The 23649-nt window shown below is 59.9% G+C and overlaps 1 protein-coding gene across 4 annotated transcripts; it reads right to left on the bottom strand.

Moving 5' to 3' along the window:
* Positions 1 to 530: 530 nt before the first annotated feature.
* PCNX3 (pecanex 3) lies at positions 531 to 22674 on the bottom strand. 4 transcript variants are annotated; one of them, XM_055256407.2, is made up of 35 exons: positions 21805 to 22674; positions 21258 to 21445; positions 20920 to 21019; positions 20758 to 20797; positions 20561 to 20656; positions 19200 to 20327; positions 18607 to 18730; positions 18335 to 18513; positions 17839 to 17929; positions 17315 to 17450; positions 15614 to 15774; positions 14339 to 14492; positions 14022 to 14054; positions 13617 to 13788; positions 13402 to 13512; positions 12968 to 13059; positions 12704 to 12813; positions 12442 to 12547; positions 12208 to 12300; positions 11898 to 12048; positions 10904 to 11048; positions 10370 to 10547; positions 9250 to 9358; positions 9005 to 9134; positions 8556 to 8614; positions 8236 to 8451; positions 7369 to 7622; positions 3615 to 3845; positions 3330 to 3433; positions 2851 to 2998; positions 2523 to 2753; positions 2167 to 2441; positions 1663 to 1796; positions 1281 to 1579; positions 531 to 1204 (listed from the first exon to the last, which is right to left on the bottom strand). In XM_055256407.2, the coding sequence occupies exons 1-35, from the start codon at positions 21955 to 21957 to the stop codon at positions 998 to 1000; spliced, it is 6138 nt and encodes a 2045-aa protein (XP_055112382.1). In that variant the 5' UTR covers positions 21958 to 22674; the 3' UTR covers positions 531 to 997. The 4 variants fall into 4 exon arrangements, with proteins under 4 accessions (XP_055112382.1, XP_055112501.1, XP_055112599.1 ...); XM_055256526.2 differs by having other exon boundaries at positions 15614 to 15756; XM_055256624.2 differs by having other exon boundaries at positions 15614 to 15735.
* Positions 22675 to 23649: the final 975 nt, after the last annotated feature.

Genomic DNA, 23649 nt, shown 5'->3' with positions numbered 1-23649 from the left:
GCCATTTCCTCTGCTGAGAAACTTGTGCCAGCCTTCCAGACCAATCGGGAGGGCTAGCGGAGGCCACCTAGCGTCCAGCTCCCAGCCAGCACACAGCAGGTGTTCAAGTGTCTGCCACTATTTTATGGAGCACTTGTAAGCACTGGGCACTGGGCAACTGTTCCACTAGCGCGCTCTCATTTATTCTAAAAACACCTTAGATAGGTGTCATCTCTTTACGCCTTGGAGCAACTGAGGTCCAGAGAAAGGCTTTGGCCAAAGACAAGCCTGATAAATGTAGGAGCCACCAGACCTGGAAGTCTTTGACCATATGGTGGGAAATGGCAGACAATACCCTTCAGATAAAGGCTTGAAAAGGGAGCAGCCCTGCGGGGAAGAGGACTCGGTTCTACCTGAACCCCACCTTGGTCTGCCCTTGATCTCTACTATACTTCAGCCCCACATCCTTCACCCCTGTGTGCTTGTCCATCCCAACTTGGCCGCCTGTAGTATTATGTACCCATTCCCAGGTAGAAAAAGAAACTGTCAACCAAAATCAAAAATAGTGTTATTAATTCTGATGTCTCCAAAGCACAAAAAAAAAAAAAAAAAAGAACAACAAAAAAAAAAAACGGAAAGAAAGAAACCACCCTTCCCACAATTCAGGCCCCAAGACCAGGCCAAGGGGGCCACCCCCGCAGGCAGTACAGGCCCAGGGGCTGAGGTGGTCCTGGCCACAGGCTCCAAGTGGGACCAGCCCATGGTTTGGCTCTTAGGGCCTGGCTGGGAGGCTGACTGCCTCCATCTGGGGGGCCCAGGCCCTGGACTGGGGATGAGAGAGATCAGGGGTCAAGGTCAGAGGTCTGGGTCACTCAGTTTTGGTACTCTGGCCAAGGCAGCCAAAGGTCAGGGTTCAGACATGGAGGCCAAAGCCACTCAGTTCTGTGGTCCAGCAGAGAGGCAGCAGAGCACGTCCGTTACTGAGTCCTAGGAGGAGGTCCAGTGGGCGCCAGGTAGCTCAGTACTGGTGTTCCAGCAGGGGCTGGGCTGCTGGGCTCTCACGCTCCTCAATAGGGGCAGGCCAGTCACCCGGGGCACCCGTAGGTGTGCCACTCTCAGGGGCACTGCTGTCCAAGCAAGGAATGTCCTGGGAAACTCTGGGGGGTGAGGCCTCAGTGCTGACGTCGGGGCTGAGGCTGAGGCTGAGGCTGAGGTCTAGAGGCACCTGGGGGAGGGGAGAGAGGTTGGTGGGTGAGCAGGCCTTAGCCTTCTGGGACCCAACCCTCCCACAGGTGCCTTACCTGAGATTTGGGGGTACCTCCTTTGGGGCTCCCTGAGGCTGGCTCCCCGTCAGATCCTCCCAGCCCCTTCCGGCCCCCAAGGCTCCACTTCCCACTGGGGCCCTCAGAACTGAGGAGACCAGGGCCAGGGGGCCGTGAGGTCCGGGGACCCTCTGTGGGGACAGGCGATGCAGGGGGTGGTCCAGGGAGCCGAGGGGGAGGCCACTGCAGCAGAGGTGGGGGCCGCCCATCACCAGAGCCACTCAGGGAGGACCGTGGCCCCCAGCCAGGGCCTGGTGGGAGGGGTTGGTCACCACTGCCTGTAGGAGACAGATAAGACAGCAGAGACCTCAGCTGGGCTGCACTCCTCACCCACGGGTTCAGCCCAGCCTTGCCTGCTCACCTGCCATGTTCTCAGGCGTGGGGTGTGCCACGGGGGGGTTATTGCTGAGGGAGGTCAGGCCACCGCCCCCACTACAGTCTGAATCATCCACGTTCCCGCCACTATTGCAGCCGGCGCCACAGCCCTTGTGAAGCCTGGGGGTGGAGAGGTAGAAAAGGGATCAGGAGGGACACGGCTGAGGCCAGAGGCTTCACAAGCACGAGTCCTCAGCCCCAGGACAAGTCATCTAACACCTCTGAGCCCCAGGATCCTCCCCTCTAAGAAGCTGCCACCTACTTTGCGTGGTCTTTTGAGAGTGCGTTGTCAACAGTGCTTGACGGCTAAAGGCCACTGTCAGCTCTGGGGGTAAGGTGACATCTAGGAGGGGCAGGCCAGCTCTGGGAGGGCGTCATCTCTCGGGATTCAAGCCCTGGCTCCAGGACGTCCTCCCTCTGAGACCCAGGAGGGACGTACTGCACCTCAGCTTCCTCCCGCGCCACATGTCACCCCTTCCCGTAGCCTCACCTCTCCCAGCTGCGCAGGAGCCAGCAGGCAATGGCACCCAGGCTGATGGGGCCACCCCACAGTGCCCGTAGCTGGGGGTGGCTGCCAGCTAGCGAGGTGGTAAGAGGCGACACGTAGATGGGGTAGCCCAGCGGCTGGTCACAGGAGGAGTTGATCATGTTGCGAAGCGCCTGCTTGGCGTTCTGGATGCTGCCACGCTCGGGGTTGCGGTTGCGCAGGAACACCAGCTCCTGCTGCTGCCCGGCCCACAGGCCGCGCACACACTCCCGGTTCACCTGAGAGCCATACGCCAGGGTCAGGGGGCCGGCCCAAGGGGGGCTGGGGGCAGGGCTTAGGGCAGGTGGGGCCGGCCCAACCTTGATGACTCGGAAGCTGAGGTGGCGCCGGTTGAGCATGATGATCTTGTACTCGTCGGAGGCATCATCCAGGACGTGGCGCAGCGCCAGCAGGGAGGGCGTGTTGCTGAGGATGGCGCTGCGCCATGCTGGGTCACCCTCATGTGAGATGACCAGCCGCTCCTCGTTGGCCGCAATGGCATCGTATAGGGCTGCTGGCTCCTCATATTCATCAGGGGACGTGAAGTGGTCCTGGTAGGGAAGACGGGAACAGGGGTCAGTGGCCCCTGCCCTGGAGAGAGGCTTCATTCCCCACCTGCCCATGCTGCTGGGCACACCCCTCCCCAACCTGGTGAAGCTTGAGGGCCATGCGAACCCCAGGCGCCACAACGCGGTGAAGCAGGTCCATGTCAGCAAAGACCCACTCGTCACGTGGGGAGGTGATGCGAAAATCCCCCTTGAACAGAGCGTGCAGGCCGTAGAGGAAGGGCTCCAGGCTAAGTGGGAGGAAAAACAGGGAGGGGAGAGAGGGGTGTCGAGGACCTAGGGGTAAGGCTTCAGAGTGATCCAAGCAGAGGCCTTTCCTCACGCTGGGCCTCAGTTTCCCCATCTTGACAAAGAGGCCAATCTCTGCCCATGTCTCTCACGGAGCACTGAGGAGCAGGCAAGGTCATGACCGGGAAGTGCCCTGCCCACGGGAGAAGAGGTACCCCGACAGGAAGGGCCACTGCAGTTTCTGTGGCCACTGCGACCAGAGACCACAAGGCTCTTCATGGAAGAGGTGGGGTGGGGACGGCAGTAGGCCCAGCGGGACACCCGAGCACTCACCTTGCAGACATGCTGTGAGAGGCTGTCCCCAGGGCCCGGCGGCCCAGCACACACAGGCCAAAACACAGCGTGACCAGCGGGGAGTTCCAATCCTGGTCCACGGGCTGTGGCATAAGGACCCCCGTCCCAGAGCCCAGCTCAGACCTGGGACAGGGAACTTGGAGTGGGGGCTGGGGCCCAGGCCAAGGGAGGCTCAGAGTGAGAGGAAACCAAATGGGGAGAGGGGGAGCGGGGAAGCCCAGGTCCCACAGCCCCAGGTGGCAGCCTCAGGTAGTGGAGCCTGACCTGGCTGCGCCGGGAGGCGCAGTACTGGATCCACTCGAGGTGTACTGCGCAAAAGGAGGGCAGCGAGAGGCCAGACAGGCGGAGGTCATAGTCCTCATCCACGCTCAGTGAGAAGGTGGGATCCGAGTCGGCATAGCCAGGCGCCCGCACAGGCCTCAGGGCTGCCGCGATGCCCTCATGGCTGAGCCACACCTCCAGCTTTGGTGAGCGGCTCACGTAGTAGATGATGCTCTGGGAGAGGAGGGGCAGGCGTCAGGCCGGGGTCCCAGCCCTGGCCACTGGAGGAGAAAGCATGGAGGTTCAGAGGCTCCTCCCCGAGACTGAGCTGAAGTCCGCTTTCTGGGAGGCCCCGCTCCTAGAGCCATCTCAGCTCTCAAGAGCAACCAGGCAAGTTGGCTCCTTCCCCTAGGCCAGGGAGGAGTGACAAAGCCGCCAGGAAGCGGGAAGTCCTGTGCTGGGGCTAGCACTCATAGGCAGCATCTGCCTGCCTCTGCCCTAGAATATGCCCCGTTCATATGAGAAACTGAGGCTCAAACAAATGGCAGCCCCCGACGAGAACAAGATCATCACGCTCAACCTTTACCACCTCAGCTTCCAAGTCATCAAGGTGGAGCTGGCCCCACCTGCCCTGAACCCGGTCCCCCATCTGCCTCTGGCTGTCCCTGACACTGTGGTGTGGCCCTCAGGTGAACCTTCAGTGCCTGTGCAGCCCATGGGCCAGGCAGCAGCAGGAGCTGGTGTTCCTGCACAAACATAACCCCAAGCGCAGGAGCATCCAGACGTCACATGGGCAGGGGGCAGGGAGCGAGGGGGGCAGGACAGACTGAACTGCAGTCTGAACCCAGGACCTTCCCCATCATGACACTGCGGGATCCAGATCTCAGGGCCGGAAGGGCAGGCTGAAGTAGTGGGCCTGCCTCAGAGCGCCTGGGTCACAGGTCCCTTTAGGCAGCTGAAGCATGACAGCCATCAAGGCCTCGCCTCAGAAAGAAGCCACAGGCACATCTGCTACCCAAAGCTGGGGGTCCTGGACCTCTTGTTAAAAGGCCCTGTTGGTTATAAGCAGGGACTCGGGCAAAAGTACAGGAGCTTTGGGAGGCAGGTAGCTGGCATGGCCAGGATGCACGGGCAGGTTAAGGCCGGCAGGGCAGCCAGTGAGGTGATGGGGATTCCACGTGCCACCCTGAGATGGAGCTAATGGGGCAGGCCCTTTGCCAGGGCAGACCCGCTTCAGACTGACTTTCTTGCCCATAGCTCGCCTCTACAATCCAGGCACCACCAGAGCTGCTAAAAAGACCCAGAAAAGAAAAGCTTCAGCCAGGCAGGGTGGCTCACACCTGTAATCCCAGCACTTCGGGGGGCGGAAGTGGGAGGATCGCTTGAACCCAGGAGTTTAAGACCAGCCTGGACAACATGGCGAAACCCCATCTCTACAAAAAATACAAAAATTAGCCAGGCGTGGTGGTGCATGCCTGTAGTCCCAGCTACCTGGGAGGCTGAGGTGGGAGGACTGCTTGAACGTGGGAGGTGGACACTGCAGTGAGCCCAGATGGCACCACTGCACTCCAGCCTGGGCGACAGAATGAGACCTTGTTTCAAAAAAAAAAGAAAAAAGAAAAGCTTCAGGGACAGGGAGACGAGCTGGCCTGGCACATATCAGGTGCTTGGTTAACCTTCACCAGTGCCATCCTTTTCTCTGACACAACACTCACGGTCATCTCAGGAGGAAACTGAAGACAGGGGGCAATACCAGCAGCCGCTCCACCTGTGAGCGCTCACTGCGAGCTGGGCTCTGTCAAAGGTGCTTCCTGGGAAGCACTGCCCAGACTCCGTGCAGCCTCAAGCCACGGTGCCTTTTCCTGCTCTTGTGGCCTTTCCCAGCTGCAGGAGCAGGTCTGAGAGCCCAGTAACTCCCACGGGAAAGGCAAAGCTAATGGGAGGGGCTCCGCCTCGACTGGCCAACCTTGAAGGCTGGAAAGGACCTATCCCTGCAGCTGGGACACTTCCCCAGATGCACCAGGCTCCCCAGCACACCTGCCTTCCCCCGCCCCACTCCTGGCAGCCCTGACTTGTCCTTCCAAACTTCACCCTCGGTCCACATCCTCAGCGGAGCTACCCCAGGTCCTCCAAGCACTTCCTCCAGACTCAAATTCTGCCCAGCCTTTGAGGCAGCCTTAGATGTGGCAAGTCAGCTTCCCCATGGGACAAGAGACCTGGCCAGGCGCATCTCAACCTGCTGGCCCTGGCCTGGCAGGCACAGCAGGGCAACCTGGGCAAGGGAACCTCTCTCAAGATGGGACCAGAAGGTGGACCGGGCCATGACCTCTGGGTGACTTGGGAATGTCCCTCTCTAGACACAGCCTCCTTCTTGATGAGAGGGGGGTGGTCTCACAAATCCTTGCCTAGGAGTGGCTGGGAAGGCAGAAGGAATGACAAATGACAGCTCCTCTGATATGTGGTGTGAACAGGATTTCCTCTGGAGAAGGACAGCCAGGACCGCGTGAAACTGCCCCAGAGGGAACCTAGGTGGCAGGCTCACCTGGGCCCCAGTAGGCCACCCCGAGCCCAACACAGGGAGCGCCAGCGTAGATCCTAAGAAGGCACGTGGGAGCCTGGACTGTGATCAGCAGGCCACCCCACTCCCAGTACCCTTATTCTGGGCACCACAAGCCTCAAAATTCCTTTTTTTTTTTTTTTTTTTTTGAGACAGTCTTGCTCTGTTGCCCAGGCTGGAGTGCAGTAGTATGATCGCGGCTCACTGCAACCTCTGCCTCCCAGGTTCAAGCGATTCTCCTGTCTCAGCCTCCCGAGGAGCTGGGACTACAGGTGCCCGCCATCACACCCGGCTAATTTTTTTGTATTTTTAGTAGAGATGGGGTTTCACCACATTGGCCAGGCTAGTCTCAAACTCTTGACCTCAAATGATCCACCTGCCTCGGCCTCCCAAAGTGCTGGGATTACAGGCATGAGCCACCACGCCTGGCCAAGCCTCAACATTTCTGCCATCTCAAAGAACTGCAATAACCCCCATTTCTCAAGGGGTAAGCTGAGGCACACAGGGAAGAAACATTCCAGGCTGATCAGAACCCCCATTCCAGGGCTCCTTATGCACCCCACATTGCCTCACCAACCCCCAGCACCCCCAAGAGGTCTCAAGATCCTCAGGCCTGGCTCAGAGCCCCCAGGCTGAGGCAGGAAAACTCTGTGGCTCAGGGCCAGCCTGGGTTCAAAGCCTGGCTTGGCCACTTTCTTCAGATTCTGGAACCTCTGCAAGCCAACTTCCACATCTGTGAGATAGCAGGGCCCCTCTCAAAGGGTGGGGGACTCCACCCAGCTCAGGAGAGATGCCCAGCATAGCGCCCACCCGTGGTAAGTGCTACTGCTCAGGCAGCTACTCCCATGACGATTGTTAACGTGACAACTGTTAGCTCTACCAATGCTCTGTGCTGGGTGAGCTGGGGGCAGGGGGCTGGTGGTTTCAAAGGCTGGCCTCTGCAACTGCCCACCTGCCCCATACTCACTGCCCAAAGCAAGCCTTCCTTGCCTGGGCACCTATCAAAGCCACATGGGCACAGAGGCTCCTGCAACCTGAGGTCTGGCAGTGGCACCTCAGGGGACACTTAAACTCTCTGAGGCCTCGACTTCCCTTGGACAAAACAGGCTCCCAACAACCCAGAGGGGGGTACTGGGGCCTCTGGTCAGCGAGCGCTCACTCGCAAGGGCTCTGCTGCCCAGCCGCGCCTGCCCACCGTACCTTGACGTAGTAGGTGATGAGGATCTTGCGGAGGTCGAAAACCTGCAGCATGGAGGCAGCGTTATTGTCACTAATGCTATAGCCCTCCAGCACGTACTTGCTGGCTGTCACCTCCCAAGCCAGCCAGCGCTGCCCAAAGGCAGCATTGAAGGACAGGACCCGTGGCAGGTGGCCAGGTTCACAGCAGCAACAGCCCTCGTCCTCCTCCACACCCTCGGTGATGGCCTCCACCTCTCGCTGCTGGCAGTAAGTGCCTGTGGAGGAGGGGTGTGCAGTCAGGGGTCACCAGGACAACCCCTACCTGCCCTGTCCTGGGAGAGTGACCAACATGGCATCAGAGACCTGCTGCCATTCACCCCCCTGGACGCCAGGGGAGTCAACCTTATTGGATGCCAAGATTCACAAAGGAGCGCCTGCCTTTCTCCTCTCAACTCCCAGCATCCAAGGGCAGGGCGGGAGGGAGTAGGGACACAGGGTCTGGCCCCTCTGCACTCTTAGGGCATCCAACACACGTCTTCCTGAGAGGAAGGAGCTGGCTCACTCATGGCGCCCAACCCATGGGCCAAGCCTGAGACCACAGAGCAGGCTGGGTGTGAGAACTCAGACCTCCAGGCCCAGGCCCTCACTGCAGCGACCTGTAGAGTCACTGAGACCTAAAGTTGGGGCAGGCACAGGGCTTGGCCAAGAGACCCTGCCACCTCATTGCTCAGACTGGGAAACGCAGGCCGAGGGAGGAGTGCCTTGCCCAAGGCCACCTGCCAGCCTGGGCAGAGCTGGACTGGACCTCATTCGCATGTGCTATTGAACACAGCTCCCACATCAGGCCCGAGCCGTGCCTGCCCACCCGAGCCTGGTCCTGCGGCTCACCCCGGAACTCAAGGCCACGCAGCTGGAAGGTGACGAGGCCATTGCCAACCTCGATGAGGTGCACCAGGGCGTTGAGGTAGTCGGAGGCCAGGACGAAGCAGTCACCAGGGCCATAGTTGCCCCAGCGGCCCAGCACCAGGTCCCCACACAGCGTGTGCTGCAGCGAACGTGTCAAGTGCTCATAAAAGATGGAGTTGAGGTTGTTGTCATCAGCGCCTAGGACCCAGAACAGACAGGCAAATGGACAAAGTGACAAGTTATCGAGGCTCCCTCCCCAGGGAGGCCCTGCCCTAAAGCCCCTTGGATGGCTGGGTACACACCAGGGTTCCGGTCCAGCTGTGTGACCAGGCGGGTGTTGGAATGATCCACACGTTTAGTGCTGTTCAGAGAGAGTGCAACAAGGCGGTTGGCTGAGAAGGTGGAGAGGGTGCACCCTGCTCATGCTCTCCCTATGCCACAAGGTCAGCGCCATCCAGGACAGCTCCGTTATGCAGGCAGATGAGGAGACTGAGGCTCAGGGACATGAAGGGACTCACACAGGACACACAGCCAGGAAGCGGGGAAGACCCCACTATCCCCAAGCTGTGAACCTGAGGCCTTGGCCTGGTGCAGGCTCTGCCCGCATCGGACCTGCTGCCTCACGTGTCCCCACTGTGACCAAGCCCTCCCATACCTGCTGTGGGCCCCTCTGTGGGTGGCCTCCAGCCTGGGCTCCAAACCCCTCCCTTCCTGCCCTGCTGGGCATGCTCCCGCCTCCTGTGAGACTCACTTGTAGTCGCGCTCCCAGAACTTGAGGGGCCGAGCGTAGGACATGATGAAGACGGCGCTGCCTAGCAGCGGGTTGAGAGGCGTGGAGAAGAGCCCCGAGAGCAGGGCCTGGACGAACAGCATGGCCGAGTCTGAGCCACAGTCAAGGAGGCGGCGGGCAACAGGACCTCCCAGCCCCCAACCACCCGCCACTGCCCTAGGCCACAGCCCTCCCTGCACACCCCCACCCAAACACAAGCCGGATACGTGGCACGGCAAAGGGCTGGGCAAAAGCATGGAAAGCCGAGCCCCAGGTGATCTGCCAGGGCGCGATGTAGGTCAGCACGAAACGCAGCTTGTACAGCAGGTCCCACAGCTGACAGGGCCAACAGGGAGAAGAAAAAAGACATGCACGGTCACTCATGGAAGCCCTCGGATGCCAGGCCCCATTCAGAGGCTTGAGTCATCCCGCTGGCTTGGCCCACTGGGGCCAGGCTCAAGATCACTGCCAGCCCTTGTGCTCTGGACATGGCTCAAGGCACCTGATACCATTAGCAACCCCTGGCTGAGCTCTAAGGGGGCGGTGGCCATTTAGTTCACACAAGTACCCTGCGAGCTTCTTATTCCTATTGCTGGCTCCATTTCACAGATGGAAAAGCTGAGGTTCAGAAAAGATAGAGAAGGTAAATGACTTCCTCAGTCATGCCACTAGGTCACTGGTGAGGCTGAAGCTGGACTATAGTACTGAAAGTCGAGGACAGCCACAGGCCCTGCCCTTGGATGGTACGCAGTGTGGATGCCCGCCATCCTGGGCCAGGCCAGAAAACAAGAACAGAATGTCCACGTGAAGGAGAAAAAGGCTCAGGCCTGCCTGGGGTTCCAGGCACCACTGCTGGCCTCCAGTAGAGTGCAGGAGCATGGTTCCTTAGTTCAAAGAGCCCCCCAAGCCCTGGCAATGCCACAGCCGGCAAACCACCTATACATGCCCAGGCACTAGGGGCTTCTGAAACTCAGCTCTGATGGCTCTGGATCCAGGGTGGCAAAAGAGTGCAGAACTCAGAGGTCTGCGTCGAGGATAAGACCAGGTCCTGATTACCCTAACCATTTCTGAGGAGGTGGTCGTGGGGTCAGACAGGCCTGGGTTCAAATCCTGGCTGACCATCAATTCTCTGGAAGCCTGAGGCAAGTCCCTCAACCTCCTTCAGCCTCAGCTTCCTCTCTGTAGAGAGTGGAAGTAACTCCTTCCTTAAGAGGCTGCTGCAAAGGCCCACGGGGCTGATACAGAGCAGTGGCCACAGGCCCTCAGGAAATTCTCTTCCCACCCAGGCAGAAGTTGGCTCTGCTCCCGTTGGGCAGCCTGGTGTCTGGGCCACAGCCACCAACTCACCTTGCTGCAAAGTAGGGACATGAGGAAGTAGTCAAGCAGAAAGCCCTGGGAGAGGCGCGGGTAGTCAAAGTGGAAGAGCAGGACGGTGAAGGCCAATGTCAGGTACTGCTGCGGGGGGCAGCAGAAGGCTGAACGCAGCAGCTTCAGCCCAGCCACGGTCATCAGCAGCGCCCGGCAGCTGTGGGCGAGGGGCAGGCATCGGGTGCTCGGTAGGGGACTGGGGCAGAGGGTATAGGTGTCCCATCCATCGCCTACTCTGGCCGGAGAGCAACCCCTGGCCTCTGCTCTGCTGGGCTGGTCCCTGCTCTTTTGGGCCCGTGACTCTTAGTCTCTGCTCTTCCAAAAGGAGTGGTGGGAACCTATTTGCCTTTGAAGAGGCAACCACTTCCTGGGATGGCGTGTCAGGAGCTGGGGTCCTGCTTTAGATTGCTAAACAACCTTAGACATGACTCATTCCCTCTCTAGGCCTCAGGTTCCCCATGGATCAAAAGGGAAAGCGGATGATGGGATCGTTGAGGGTGGGGTGGTCCTCACTAGAGGCAGTACTTGTCCGGGTGGCTGACGACTGTGTGGGCGTCCACCGTGAGGGCGTTGAGCACCACGGCGGGGTAGACGAGGTACTTCTCTACGCACTGCAGGCCAGCATACAGCTTCTCAAACCACATCACCTGGGCGGCACCTGTGTGGAGAGGCCAGGACTCAGCATCTGGCTTCCACACACCTGCCTTCCCTGAGGAAGTCCTTCCTTAGGAGGGCAGGCTGTGCGGTCCTGAGTCCTCAGAGACCCTGCGGGGAGGGGCTGATCTGTGGCAGCTCAAATGGGAGCAACGAGCCCCAGCAGGGCAAGGGTTCCACATGCCACTTAGCACATTGAGGCTTGCTTTATGGCAGGTGCCCTGCTCTGCTGTCTGCGAAAACAAGGCCAATAATGAAATCGCAAACACCCACGTACAGCAGGCTGGCTAGGGCCTGAGTGCACAGTGAGCCCGTGAGCTGGGCCCTTCTAAAGGGCAGACCCCTCGGTTTAGGCTGGTTGTAGCCACAGAGGGATGCTAGTCTGGGAGGCAAAATCTTCTGTCGTTTAAGAAAAACTCAAGAAACATGGATCTTCATATCTCAAATCGAGATGCTAAAATACAGGCTCCAGGATTTTTTAAAAACCGTTACGCAGCCCAGTGACAATGTGCTCCAGGCAGCTCTGGTCCACTGGTGATCAGTGTTTAATTCTGGACAAGAGATCCCTTCAGGGCCCTGGGGTTCTCATTCTTCCGTCTTCTCACAGACAGCAAGGAGGGCAGGACCAGGGCAACGCAGGCAAGGGAAGGGCACAGCAGGGCACGAGGAGAAGAGTAAGTGGAGAGTGCAGCCAGGCAACATGGATACAGAGGGCAGGGAGGGTGCAGAAAGGGTAGTGTGGGCAGGGAGTGCCCCCTGCTGGCACTCCTGAGCTGAGAGGACCACAGCTCCCACCAGCCAGGCTGCAGCCCAAACCACTGCCCAGGCCTGGCCATCAGGGGCGGGCACTCACCACGCACTTCATACTGGCTGTACTCCAGCGGCTTCAGCACGGGCTGTGACAGGCAGAACCAGGGCAGCTGTTTGCGGAGTTGTGGCAGCAGGTAATGTGTGAAGAAGCCCACGGCCCCAGCCAGTGCGTACAACACGAAACCCAGCACCGACTGCAGGAGGGAGAGGCCAGAGGCTCAGCTGATGGGAGCAGGCCAAGGGGCCACAGAGGGCCACCTGGCACAGGCTGGGGAGGGGCTGCCCAGGGCGCTCAGATTGAGCAGGCTCCCGCCAAGACAGCGAAAGGCAGCGGCGGCCCATGCCACACAAACCTTCAGGGCAATAAAGACGGTGCTGGCGCTGATGGCGAAGGTGAGCACGGCGATCACCACACACATCACCAGGTCAGAGTGCAAGACCTCACGCTGCAGGGCCAGGAGAGACATTTAGCTGCCCGGCCAGTAGAGACACTCAGCTGCCCAGCAGCCCGGGCTGGACACGCCCCTCCCAGGACCCCCAGGACCTGTCACCACCTCCCCACAGGCCCCCATCCCCCGCCCCCTCACCACCGACTGGCGCATCTTGTCAGGCAAGGGGTCCGGGGGCTCGGCCCGGGCTGTCTCCAAGCTGCGCTCCTCCAGCTCAGGGAAGAGCTTGCTCCGGATCAGAGACCTGGGGGCGAGGAAGAGTCAGGAGGATAACGCCCCTCCTCCCCCCCAGCCCCAGTCACGGGCACTTGCACAGACCACAAACCCCTACTGTGCAGACACAAACACACGACCTGGAGCACACACACCAGCGTGAGCACAGGCGCGTGCGGGCACCCACCAGAGCACAGTGGGGTCGCTGCTCTGCCGGCTCAGGTGGTAGGACAGCGCCACCAGGAGGCCACAGAAGACTGAGAAGAGGACAGGGACGTGCTGCTCTGGCCACGGAGTCTGGGGAGAGAATCCATGCTGGTCAGGGGAGGTGAGGTAAGCATGGGGCCCGGGCTGCCCCCGTGTGAGAAGCCACTGCTGGGCCCAGTTCACAGCCCCGCCCCAACCATCCTTACGCACTGCAGCATGCCCCCACCTCGCAAGCCACCCCTACCTTGATGGCCCCAAGGCAGAAGCCGTAGAGCAGGGCAGCAGCCAGCAGGCTGCGGGAGAGGCTGAAGACTGCCGTGAGCGGGCTGGTGGCAGCTGTGTGGAGGGGAGAAGTACAGCCCAGCTCTCACCTGCAGGTACCCACCTCAACCCTAGCCACGCTTCCCCTCAACTCCCAGAGCCTGGCCTCCCTGGAAAGGCACCCCTAGCCCATTGTTCTCTGCTGCCCTAAGCCCCAAGCAGCCTTCAGAGCTTCCAAGATTCTCAAATTTAAACCACTTGCCTGGGGAGGGAAGGAGAGGGGAGAGGGCGGAAACCTTGAGTCTGCAGTACAGATGCAGGAGAAGGTTCTGCAATGGTGGAGCCAAGGCCCCAATCCGAGGGCCCTCCAGGGCCTCCACACGGGCCCCACCCCTGAGCCACCTGCGGGCATCATACCTGTGCCCCCGAAGCCGTGCATATCTATTTGCTCCAGCAGGTACATGAGGCAGGTGTTGACCTGGGGCAGGAGGCCCAGGAGGAAGACGAAGGGGAAGCACAAGGTGAACACTGGCAGGAAAGGGACACGAAGGCCCAGTCAGCCTGCTGGCTTCCCACGGCCCACCCTCGGGGACTCACTCTCCTGGGCCACCTCATCCCTGCCCCAGCCTCACCAGTGGCCACGTCTCGGGCACAGAAGAAGAAGGAGGCAGAGAAGAGCGTGAGGCCGTAGAGGGAGACAGGTGGGAAGGGCTGAGCTGAGCCCAGGGCGTCCAGCAGCCAGATGAGCAGACAGCAGATGCAGAAGTAGACAGGACGGCTGTATGCGATCACCCAGTTGTGGCCCTGAGGGGTCAGCCCATGAGAAGCTGGGTCTCCCCCACTGGCCACACCTCTGACACATGCACACACTCAAGGGCCCCGGGCCTGGCCCTGGGTCCAAGCTGGAGAGCCTGGCCGGGTGGGGGCGATGGGGGTGGTGAGGGAGCCCCAGCCCTCCATGCCCTACCCTCCTCCCCACCTGGTCTCAGCCCCTCCCGGGGCCTCCTGGCCAGAGGCGCTGCTCCATGGGTACTCACGTGCATAGGGGACGCCGCATCAGGCTGGACGCTCTGGAAGAGACAGGGCTACGTTGGCAACTAGAGCCGATGCCCACGGGATGGTCAGAGGCCCCGGACCTGTTCAGCTCCACCACTAGGCAGTTATGAGTGACCAGGTCAGGCCCCCGAACTGTCCTGAGCCTCAGTTTTCTTGCTTGTAAAAGAGCTGGCCAGCTCTAGGGAACCTTGGGCAGATTATCTACCTTTCAGCTTATACTCCTTAAAACTGGAGTTGTGGGAAGGGCAATCTTGGGAAAAGCTGGGTGGGGAAGGAAACACAGGGAGCCCGGCCTGACCTTCAGCAGGGAGTACTGGCAGGAGGCGATGACCAGGCAGAACTGGAAGACCCAGATGTCAGTGAAGAAGCCCTTCAGCAGCAGCAGGTAGCCCAGGAAGGCCACAAGGCTGCTCAGGCCCACGCCGAAGATGTTCTCCAGCACTCCCCGCGTCCTGCAGGGACAGCCGAGTCAGGGCGTGCCCGTCCTGCCTCACCTTCCAGTGGGGCAGTGGGGGAGATGGATCTTGCCCTAAAGGCCCAGCTCTGGGATCCTGCCCATGCCAGACGCTTGTCCCCTGAAGATGCTAATACCTATAACTTTGTGAGGATGTGGCCCGGCAGCACCTGCTGCAGTGACCATTGTATTGCTCTCTCCTTCCCAATCTTTGCCTGCTCTGGACATTGAGGGCTGAGAGCTCAGGGTGCCATCATTCCCGGGATTCAGCCATCCCCAGCTGAGGCTGAGTTAACTGCACATGGCTACATCGTGCATGCTGCCTCGGGCGTGCCACGCTACGCACACGGGACCAGCACTCAGTCCCTGTGCCTAGAGAAACCCAGATGGACGCGAAGCCACATGGGCTCTAGGCCCAAGTGCTCTACAACGGGTACGTCATCTGACTTCTCTAGCGGATTTTCTAGGACTCGGTGTCCCCTCTGAGAAATGGGAAAGATGAGATAACTGATCTGTAAGCTTTTCTAGGTTACAGCACTCGATTTTCAAATCAACAGAAGCTATTAAAAAAAAAGTGAATAGGATGGCCGGGCGCAGTAGCTCACGCCTGTAATCCCAGCACTTTGGGAGGCCGAGGCGGGCAGATCACAAGGTCAAGAGATCAAGACCATCCTGGCTAACACTGTGAAACCCCATCTCTACTAAAAAAAAAAATACAAAAATTAGCCAGGTGTGGTGGCGGGTGCCTGTAGTCCCAGCTACTCGGGAGGCTGAGGCAGGAGAATGGCGTGCACCCGGGAGGCGGAGCTTGCAGTGAGCTGAGATCACGCCACTGCACTCCAGCCTGGGCAACAGAGAGAGATTCCGTCTCAAAAAAAGTTTCTTTTCAGCAGGACTTTTGAATAGACAGATTTAACACAGCACCACCTACTTGGCCACCCCTTTACACCACAAATGAACCACAGGAACCACCACTGCAGACTCCAGCCAACAACAGGGTCTCAGCTTCCCCCGAGTCAGGCTCTTTGCTGCCATGACTGCCTCCACAGGTACAGAGTCTGGGGAGCCAAGGTCCAGGGGCTTTCCAAGAATTGGGGGCCAAGGCTGCGGGACACTCACCGGTCCAGCAGAGCCAGCAGGGCAAGCCGCTCATAGCGCACAGAGGTCCAGCGGCCAGGGAGAAGCCAGTACTTGTAACTATGCTGGGCCCGGGGTGGCGCTTCTTCCATCAGTGTCTGCTCCTGGGATTCGTGCAGGGAGTCCTGGTCCAGCAGGTCAAACTGCAGTCCCCACAGCCGCGGCCGTCAGCCCCGCCAACCCCCGCACGGTCTACTGTTACCCCCCTTCAGCACACTGGTCTGGTTGACCATTTCCATCAGCACATAAAGGCCCCTATCTAGGGGCCCTGGACCCCACCCAAACCCTTCAACCCAAGGGGCTCCTCCTCTCTCCAGGTTCCCAGGACATCGCCCAATGGCTGCAGGGGCTGCCTAGAGTCACCCGCTCCCATGCCTGTCTTCTCCAGTCAAACTCTCCCACCTCTTCTGAAGCTCAAGGAAGTCCACTTGTCCTTTGGGACCTGGCACAGATGCTACCCTCTTCCCAGACAGGGCCTGTCACTGTCACTCTGACTACCCCATCCGAGAGTGCATGCAGGGCTCAGCCTTGAGGACAGGCCTAGGTGCCAATGCCAGCCCTGAGGCCCTGGGCACATGACTTGACCTCTCTCGTTTGTTGTATCCTTCACTCAGCACACACTTGCGGGGCCCCACCTATGGGCCCGGCCCTGCCCTGGGCTCCAAGGATAAAATGGCGAGCCAGAGGCACGCAGCCCTTCCCTCCGGAGGCGGCCACCGGCCATGCTTCCACCCCACATGGTTACGAGGAAGAAATGAACCAGAAGGGGGCAGGTGGGAGCTTCTGGGGGCTGCCCAACCTATCTGTGGCCTTGAGGGTCAGGTGCCGGGTACCCTTTTATGATCATTCCTTAAGCTCTGAGATGGTGTTTTATACATTCTCAGCGCTTCTGGTATTAATAGTTAAGTATATAAATTTACTGTCCAAATTGTGATGTTCTTAAGAGTGACAGAGCACTGTTTTTTTTTTTTTTTTTTGAGATGGAGTCTCGCTCTGTCGCCCAGGCTGGAGTGCAGTGGCACAATCTCGGCTCACTGCAAGCTCCGCCTCCCGGGTTCACGCCATTCTCCTGCCTCAGCCTCTCCGAGTAGCTGGGACTACAGGTGCCCGCCACCACGCCCGGCTAATTTTTTTTTGTATTTTTAGTAGAGACGAGGTTTCACCATGGTCTCGATCTCCTGACCTCGTGATCCGCCCGCCTCGGCCTCCCAAAGTGCTGGGATTACAAGCGTGAGCCACTGCGCCCGGCCGACAGAGCACTGTTAATGACCATACTGAGACAGGAAGCGTTAACAGAGACACCCCAGCAGCCACACGTGCACAGTGTACGCAGGGAAGCACAGTCACCACAGGGTCCCTGCTTGCCAACAGAACACTGCCACTTCCGCAACTATCATCATTAACACCCATGACCCCTGTTCACTGTGGGCCCCTCCAGAGTTAGGAATATACTCCAGAGGCATTCGTAGAATAAGCAAATAAATGACTTCTCCAGCCATTCAGACTCAGAGTCTCTGCCAGCATCAAAGATCGGGACAGACACAGTAGGGCCCCTGGAGCCCTCACTCAGCACTGCCCGTCCCTCCCGGGGCGCCTGGGCAAGCTCTCTATGCAGGCTGGACTCAGTGATCTGCCCACCCCATCACGCCCCACTGGCACGGCCCTTCCCCGGCTGCTCCTCACCTCCGGGATCTCCAGTGGCACCCGGCGCACCTGCATGCCCTGCAGAACCACAGGCCTTGGCTGCAGCAGGTTCAGGCCGCCTGTAGCCTCAGGGACATCAGCCGAGTGGAAGCTGGAGGAATGCGAGTGTCGGTCCCTGTGAGAACAGCAGCCATCAGGATCCCCCCACGGGCGAGCCCTGGGGCTGGGTGGGGTCGAGGCCAAGGCCAGGCAGGTAGGGCTGTCTGTGCCGAGACCAACCAGGGCCCAAGGGACAAGTGCTGGGGTCAGGGAGCAGAAGTGCCTCCCTCCCAGACCCTGGCCCGAGTGTTGAGGCTGTGCTTCCTAGAAACTTCCTGCCTGGAGTGTCATGGAGCCAGGGACCCCAGAAAGTCTGTCCTTTGCTGCTCCCCATCCTCCCCCTGCAGGTCTGAGCTGCCCCTGCCCAAGCCCAGAAGGAAGAGAGCAAACTCCAGGCTCAGGGAACTTCCCAGAGATGCAGGCCACCAAGACAATGGCCTGGGAGGCCAGGCTTGGGAACTCACCAGGCTCCATTAGCTGTCTGCTCCCCTTGCTGCCCTACAGGGTTCTCGTAGCCGCCTCCAGCCAGGCCAAAGGTGTAGGAACGCCGCACACCTGGGGCAGGGTATGGGAGATGAGGCAGCGTGGCAGAGACGGAGCACCAAGGCCCTGCTCACATGGGCACCAGACCCATCAAATGAGGCAGAACCCTGTGCTGTGTCCTCTGAGAGGGCAGCCCAGCCTCTAGAGAGGAAAGGGCCTACAGGTCAAGAGCCTGGGCATGGCAATCACCTGTCCTGGCTTTAGATCTCCCCTGTACTGTAAGCTGAGCCTCTGTTTCCTCATCAGCAGAGAAAAAGATGACAGAGACACCGTGCCTCAGAGAGGCTGCAAGGATGATGTCTGGCAGCATTAGCAGTATACCTGCCACAAGGCCGAGCGAGCACCACTGCTGGGAGGACTCAGGCTGTTGGGGGAGGGCGGGGAGGCACCGGGCCACCGGGCTTGGGAAAGGCTCACCGCTCTCATCGTAGAAATAGTGCACAGCACCCTCAGAGGTGTCATCAAAGGTGCAGGCCTCATGCACATTGGCACCGGCCCGGGTGAGCAACAGTGAAGAGGCGAAATGCAGCGCAGAAGGCAGTGTCAGCGCCCGGGAGTGGGAGGCAGCCCGGCCCCGCTGAGCCTCCTGCAGGCTGCTGGAGAGGGTCAGCTCCAGGTCAGCGCCAGTTAGAGCTTTCGGGCCCTCCCCGGCCCCCGGGGCCCCTCAGCCCAGCCGGCAGGGTGCTCACCTGGGCGGCGAGCCCATGACAGAGGCTGGAGGGGTGGGGTTGCTGCCTGCATTGTGGCGTCTCCGAATGGCCTGGGTCCGCCTCACACTGCTTGAGCGGTCCCGCCTGCCAGTCTCCTCGGCCGCTGCCCAGAGAGAGGCCCCCAAGTGTAAGTGACAGATGCTCAGACACGGCTCGGGGAGTAAGACTGGGGACGGTGTTCCGCCAGGGAGCTAAAGGCCTTAGTACAACCACGCCCTGGCTCTGAGGCCCAGCCAGGTCACACAGCCCCATGCTCAGTTTCCTTACTTGCAAACAAGGATGACACAGATTTGCCCTGCCCCACCCCAGTGGTGGTGGGAGAATGAGTATGGATGATGACAGTCCTCAGGGAACAGAGACTCAGGTGCTAATCAAGGATGTGGAGCCAGGTGGCTGAGCCCATGTCTAAGAGGTTTGGCAGGCAATGTCAATCATCACCAGGCCCATGTCCAACTGCTGCCTACGACAGAAGCTGAGCTGACACTGACCAGGTCCACTCTTACCTGCCCTTTGCCCAAACCCAAGCCCGTAGCTCACGTCCCCCATCCCCTGCCTCTAGAGCAAACACTCACCTCCCCCCACAGCTCCTTCCTCCTGCAGCTCCCCCCGCCAGCCAGGCTGGTTGGCAGCGGGTCCCCTTCGCGCCTCAGCAGGCAGCACAACAGGCTCACCAGCAGCCTGCTCCACCCCAACCTCGGCCTCCAGCTCAGCCTTGGAGCCAGCCAGTGGGGGCCTCAGAACATCACCCCCAGCCCCATCCATGCTCAGCACACGGGCATGTGTTTTAGCGCTGGCGGTACTAGGCGTCCGCTGGGTCCCATATGGCCGCTTGGGGGGCACAGCAGTTCCCTCCTCAGCCCCATGGGGGGCCCTCCGCTTCCGGGGTCCCCCTGCTGCACCCCGGGAGCTCTCAGGGGAGTAGCAGGAAGTAGAGGAGGAGCTGTCAGTACTGTAGCGGCGCTGCGATCGGAGACTGGAGGCCGGGCTCAGTTCACTGCACTCGCTGGTATCTTCATCTTCAAAGAAGCCCCCACCTTCAAGCAGGGGCCGTCGAGGGGCACGGCCAGGTGGAGAGTGTCTTCGCAGGGGTGGCTGCCGTTTGCTAGGCCGTAGCAGGGCCAAGTCCTTGGGCCGCACAACCAGGAGCGGCTCAGCCAGGCCCGGTGGCGTCCCTGCTCCAATGACCGTGTCGAAGGAACGCAGCGTGTCATCTGAGGGGACCCCGGCATCTGGTGAGGCAGGCAGCTCAGCCTCAGAGGGTGGGTCTGTGTCACTGCCCTCAGGGGCTGGCCCCCCTGGGGGGCTGTCCAGATGGGTGGAGTTGGTCTTCTCACTCTTGAAGCTGCTCAATGTCTCCCTGTCAGTGCCACTGAAACAGGAGTCTGAGGAGCCGGCTTTCTGGGGCGTGGGCTCCCCTGAGCCCCGCTGGTCAAGGGGCTGATAGCCACCTGCCCCCCTGCGTTGTTCCCGTCGGCTGCTGGTCCTCACCAGGGCCCGGTCAGGCCGGGTCAGGGTCAGGAAGCTCTTGCTCAGCTCCTGGCTGAGGCTCCCCTTCAGCAGGGGGCTCATGGGAGTGTCAGCCATGCTGCTCCCACTCCAGGGCGCTCCATCTCCAGCCAGGGGAGAAGGCTCTGAAGAGTCTGTACTGGGAAGAGAGTGGTCTGGGACAGCCCCTGGAGGCGTCTGGGGAAGGTCTCCAACTGCCAAAAGAAAGGGAGACATAAAATGAAAAAAGGATTTTCTGCAAAAAAAACTGGTGGTTAAGGGGAGTCTTATGCCCTGTACTTTCCCTGAGAGCCCAGCCACAGCAGCACACTGGGGAGGTCCCACAGAGGAATACAGAGAAGACCCAGGATGGAGCCAAAGTTGAGGGGATTCAACGACGAAACAGCTGGTCTAGCCCACAAGCCTCGGCCCCATAAGGCCCACGCACTCAGTTTGTCCTGCGAGCTGAGCTTCAGCATCTCTCGGTCAGCAGAGGTCACGATCACATTGTTGCTGCCCTGCTCCCGCACCAGCTCCTTGATGTCTGCAACCATGGCCCCAGAGGTGTCAGCAGGACCCCCTGGCACAGCATGCCAGCCCCTGTTCCACAGCACTATGCTCCAACCCTGAAGAGCAGCCACCTACCTCTGAGGGGCCCAGAGTCCTCCATTCGGGGCAGCAGCTCCTGAGTAGACAGAGAGAGGCGTGAAGGAGCAAACAAGGCAAGAAGTAGGCTCAGGACGCACCCACAGTAGGGACTGGCTCGCGGAGGAACAGGAGGACAAGCTAAGGTCCAGGCCCACTCACCGAGACCTGGTTGAAGCCAAACACAGAGTGCTGGGAGCTGCAGCGCACCGGGGGTGTGGAACTGACTTTCCGAAACACTGTCATCTCCACTCCGGGGTCCCTGGCAGTGAAAAAGAGCAGCAGCTTTGAGCTAACCTCTCCTCTGTGTATGCTACTTTCTCCCATCTTTGTCACTGCTTCTTCTTCAGAAATCACTTTACAATTCCAGGGCTAACACAGGACAAGTGTTCACAATCACTCAGAGAGCCAATGTGCCCTAAGCCCCTGCTCCATCCTGCAAGGTTTAGGCCCAGGCACCAAAAACCCTCAATCCCCAGCACAGCCCCTAACCCACCCACCTGGGCGGATTGCTGTCCCCCTGGGCAGGCTCTTCCTCCAGCTCCCCCATGGTAGAGCTGCGCTTCTCCACGATCTCACCCTGGTCAAACATGGCATGAAGCCGATAGTTGACAGTCTTGATAGTAGCAAAGATGACAGCCACCACGAGGCAGTACACGCCGGCCACCATCAAGCTGGGAGGCAGGACCTGAAGATGAAAGTAAGCCAGGTCCCTTTTCACAAAGCCTTGCACCCACAGGATGTACCTGCCATCAGCGTCATAGCTGGGATTCACAGACTCACAAGAAAGTTTCATCACCTCTCCACACAACCAGTACACAGACCTCGGCAAAGGGCTCTGTATTCTGCTTAGCTGGATGAGATTAAGTGTGGGGTTCAAGGTCACTCGATCCAAGAAAGGAAGACTCTGGCCTCTCTTCCACACAGACCCAAACTCTGCAGTGATTCCTCTCTCTCCACGTCCCAGAGCCCAGGGCACGGCCCCGAATCCCTGCCAGGCTGCCCTCCCTCTCCCGGCTGGAGTTACAGGTGGCCGTGGCGTCTCACCATGTACAGCAAGAAGGGAAAGATGAGCAGGAAGATCCAGACATAGAGGTGGAAGCAGTTGGAGAAGGTGCTCTGGTGCGGGTCGAAGAACCAACCGCCGGTGAGCGAGGCCCACACCCCCTGGCGCAGGATCTGCAACACCTGCGACCCCATGGCCCCGCCGCTGCTGCGCGCGCCCCCCTCCCGGGACCCTCATGGGGGCTGCCCCCGGCCCATGCCCCGTCTGGCGCCTGAGGGCCCCGGGGCCCGGCCTCACGCTCACGCCATGGCCTCCCCCAGCGGGGGAGGGGGTCTCGGCCGCGCGTGGGTGCGAGCAGGGGGCGGGGCCGGCCGGGACAGTCAGCGGTGCAAGGCCCGGACGCGGGGGTGGGGCTGCATCAGGGGCGGGGTCCAGGTCCCCACTCCTGGCCCAGAATTGCTCCGAGGAGCCGAGCCGGCAGGCAGGCGCGGGGCACGGGCCGGGCACCCGTCGGCGGCATCCAGAGGTGGGCGTGGGGTGGGTGCTCCCGGGGTGCAGGCGACAGCTCCCTAGTCTCCGGACAAGGGAGAACCCCAGGATCTGGGGTCCACTTCCGGGGTCGCAGGTCACTCGCTTGGGGCTCCGCGCTCGCCCGGCTTCTGTCGGTGCCGGCCTAAGGAGGAGGCCGGAAGAAGGAGCCGCGAACCGCCAGCCTGCAGTGGCGCATGCGCCCAACGGTTCCAATTGGGACCCGGAAAAGGAAAACTTGACGGCACGAATGCGCAAGCGCAGAGAAGTGATGGCGCGGTAGGACGCGAAGAGTGCCCTTTGGGCGTGCGCAGAGTCCAGGACTAAAGCAAGTTCGAGCGTAAAAGCGTTTGAGCGCATGCGTAGACCCAGGTGTTGCCAACCCAGGGTAGCCAACTGGGCGGAACCAAAGAGACAGTTGAATAGCCATTGGGTAACGGCACAGTAATTGGCGCACACCTCTTCCAATGAGTTACAGGAGGCGGGGAAAAGGTGGAGGCGTGGACCCCCCTAGTTGCAGCGAGAGTTCTGCACTATCGAAGCACGCCCCTCTCGGCCCGCCCCCTTTGATGCTGGACCTCGTACGTCACGAACGTTTTTCTCTCCCAGCGGCGTCTACTTCCGGGTCAGAGCTCAGACCTAGGGTGTAGAGACCAACCTTCCGTAACAGGCAGGACTAGTCGAAATAGGATAGCGTCGTCTTTCTTAAAGTGACAGGCTCAAAGTAACTGGGGCAGCCCTATCCAGAGGTCGTGAGGGCGACTCAGCTAGTCTGAATCCAATCCTGGTCAAAGTTCTGGACAACTCTCAGGTTTCTGCCGATGGGAAAGGGATATGAAGAAGCGGATTGTTTCCCAGGTGAGAAGAGGAGAGCCATAGACAATCCACTCCAAGAGCTTGAGGTGCAGCCAGTTCCGTCTGTCCTCCAGTGTTCCCCACCCCATCCTACTAGCTCTGCGAGGCAGAGCTTTCTCGTCCTCCTATCATATATGAAAAGAACGGCCGGGCGCGGTGGCTCACGCCTGTAATCCCAGCACTTTGAGAGGCCGAGGCGGGCAGATCACGAGGTCAGGGGTTTGAGACCAGCATGGCCAACATGGTGAAACCCGTCTCTACTAAAAATACAAAAATTAGCCGGCCGTGGTGCCACGCGCCGGTAGTCCCAGCTACTCGGGAGGCTGAGGCAGGAGAATCGCTTGAACCCGGGAGGCGGAGGTTGCAGTGAGCTTAGACTGCGACATTGCATACCAGCCTGGGCGACAGAGCAAGACTCCGCCTCAAAAAAAGAAAAAAAAGAAAGAAAGAAAATAATGAGGCTCAGAATCGATGGATCGCACAGTCCCACAACTTCGCAGCCA

The sequence above is a fragment of the Symphalangus syndactylus genome, chromosome 1 (genome assembly GCF_028878055.3).
Source record: "Symphalangus syndactylus isolate Jambi chromosome 1, NHGRI_mSymSyn1-v2.1_pri, whole genome shotgun sequence".
In the NCBI taxonomy this organism is placed as follows: domain Eukaryota; kingdom Metazoa; phylum Chordata; class Mammalia; order Primates; family Hylobatidae; genus Symphalangus; species Symphalangus syndactylus.
The sequence above is the reverse complement of the archived record's forward strand: the minus strand, read 5'-3'. Positions and strand labels throughout refer to the sequence as shown.

Bases quoted from the DNA above. Each gene is read 5' to 3' on its own strand.
- PCNX3 (XM_055256407.2), bottom strand. From the start codon at position 21,957: ATGGGGTCGCAGGTGTTGCAGATCCTGCGCCAGGGGGTGTGGGCCTCG. The intron at 21,446-21,804 runs GTGAGACGCCAC...TTTCATCTTCAG, and splicing joins TTCCCTTCTTGCTGTACATG to GTCCTGCCTCCCAGCTTGAT. The intron at 11,049-11,897 runs GTGAGTGCCCGC...CTCTCCACACAG, and splicing joins CAGCCAGTATGAAGTGCGTG to GTGCCGCCCAGGTGATGTGG.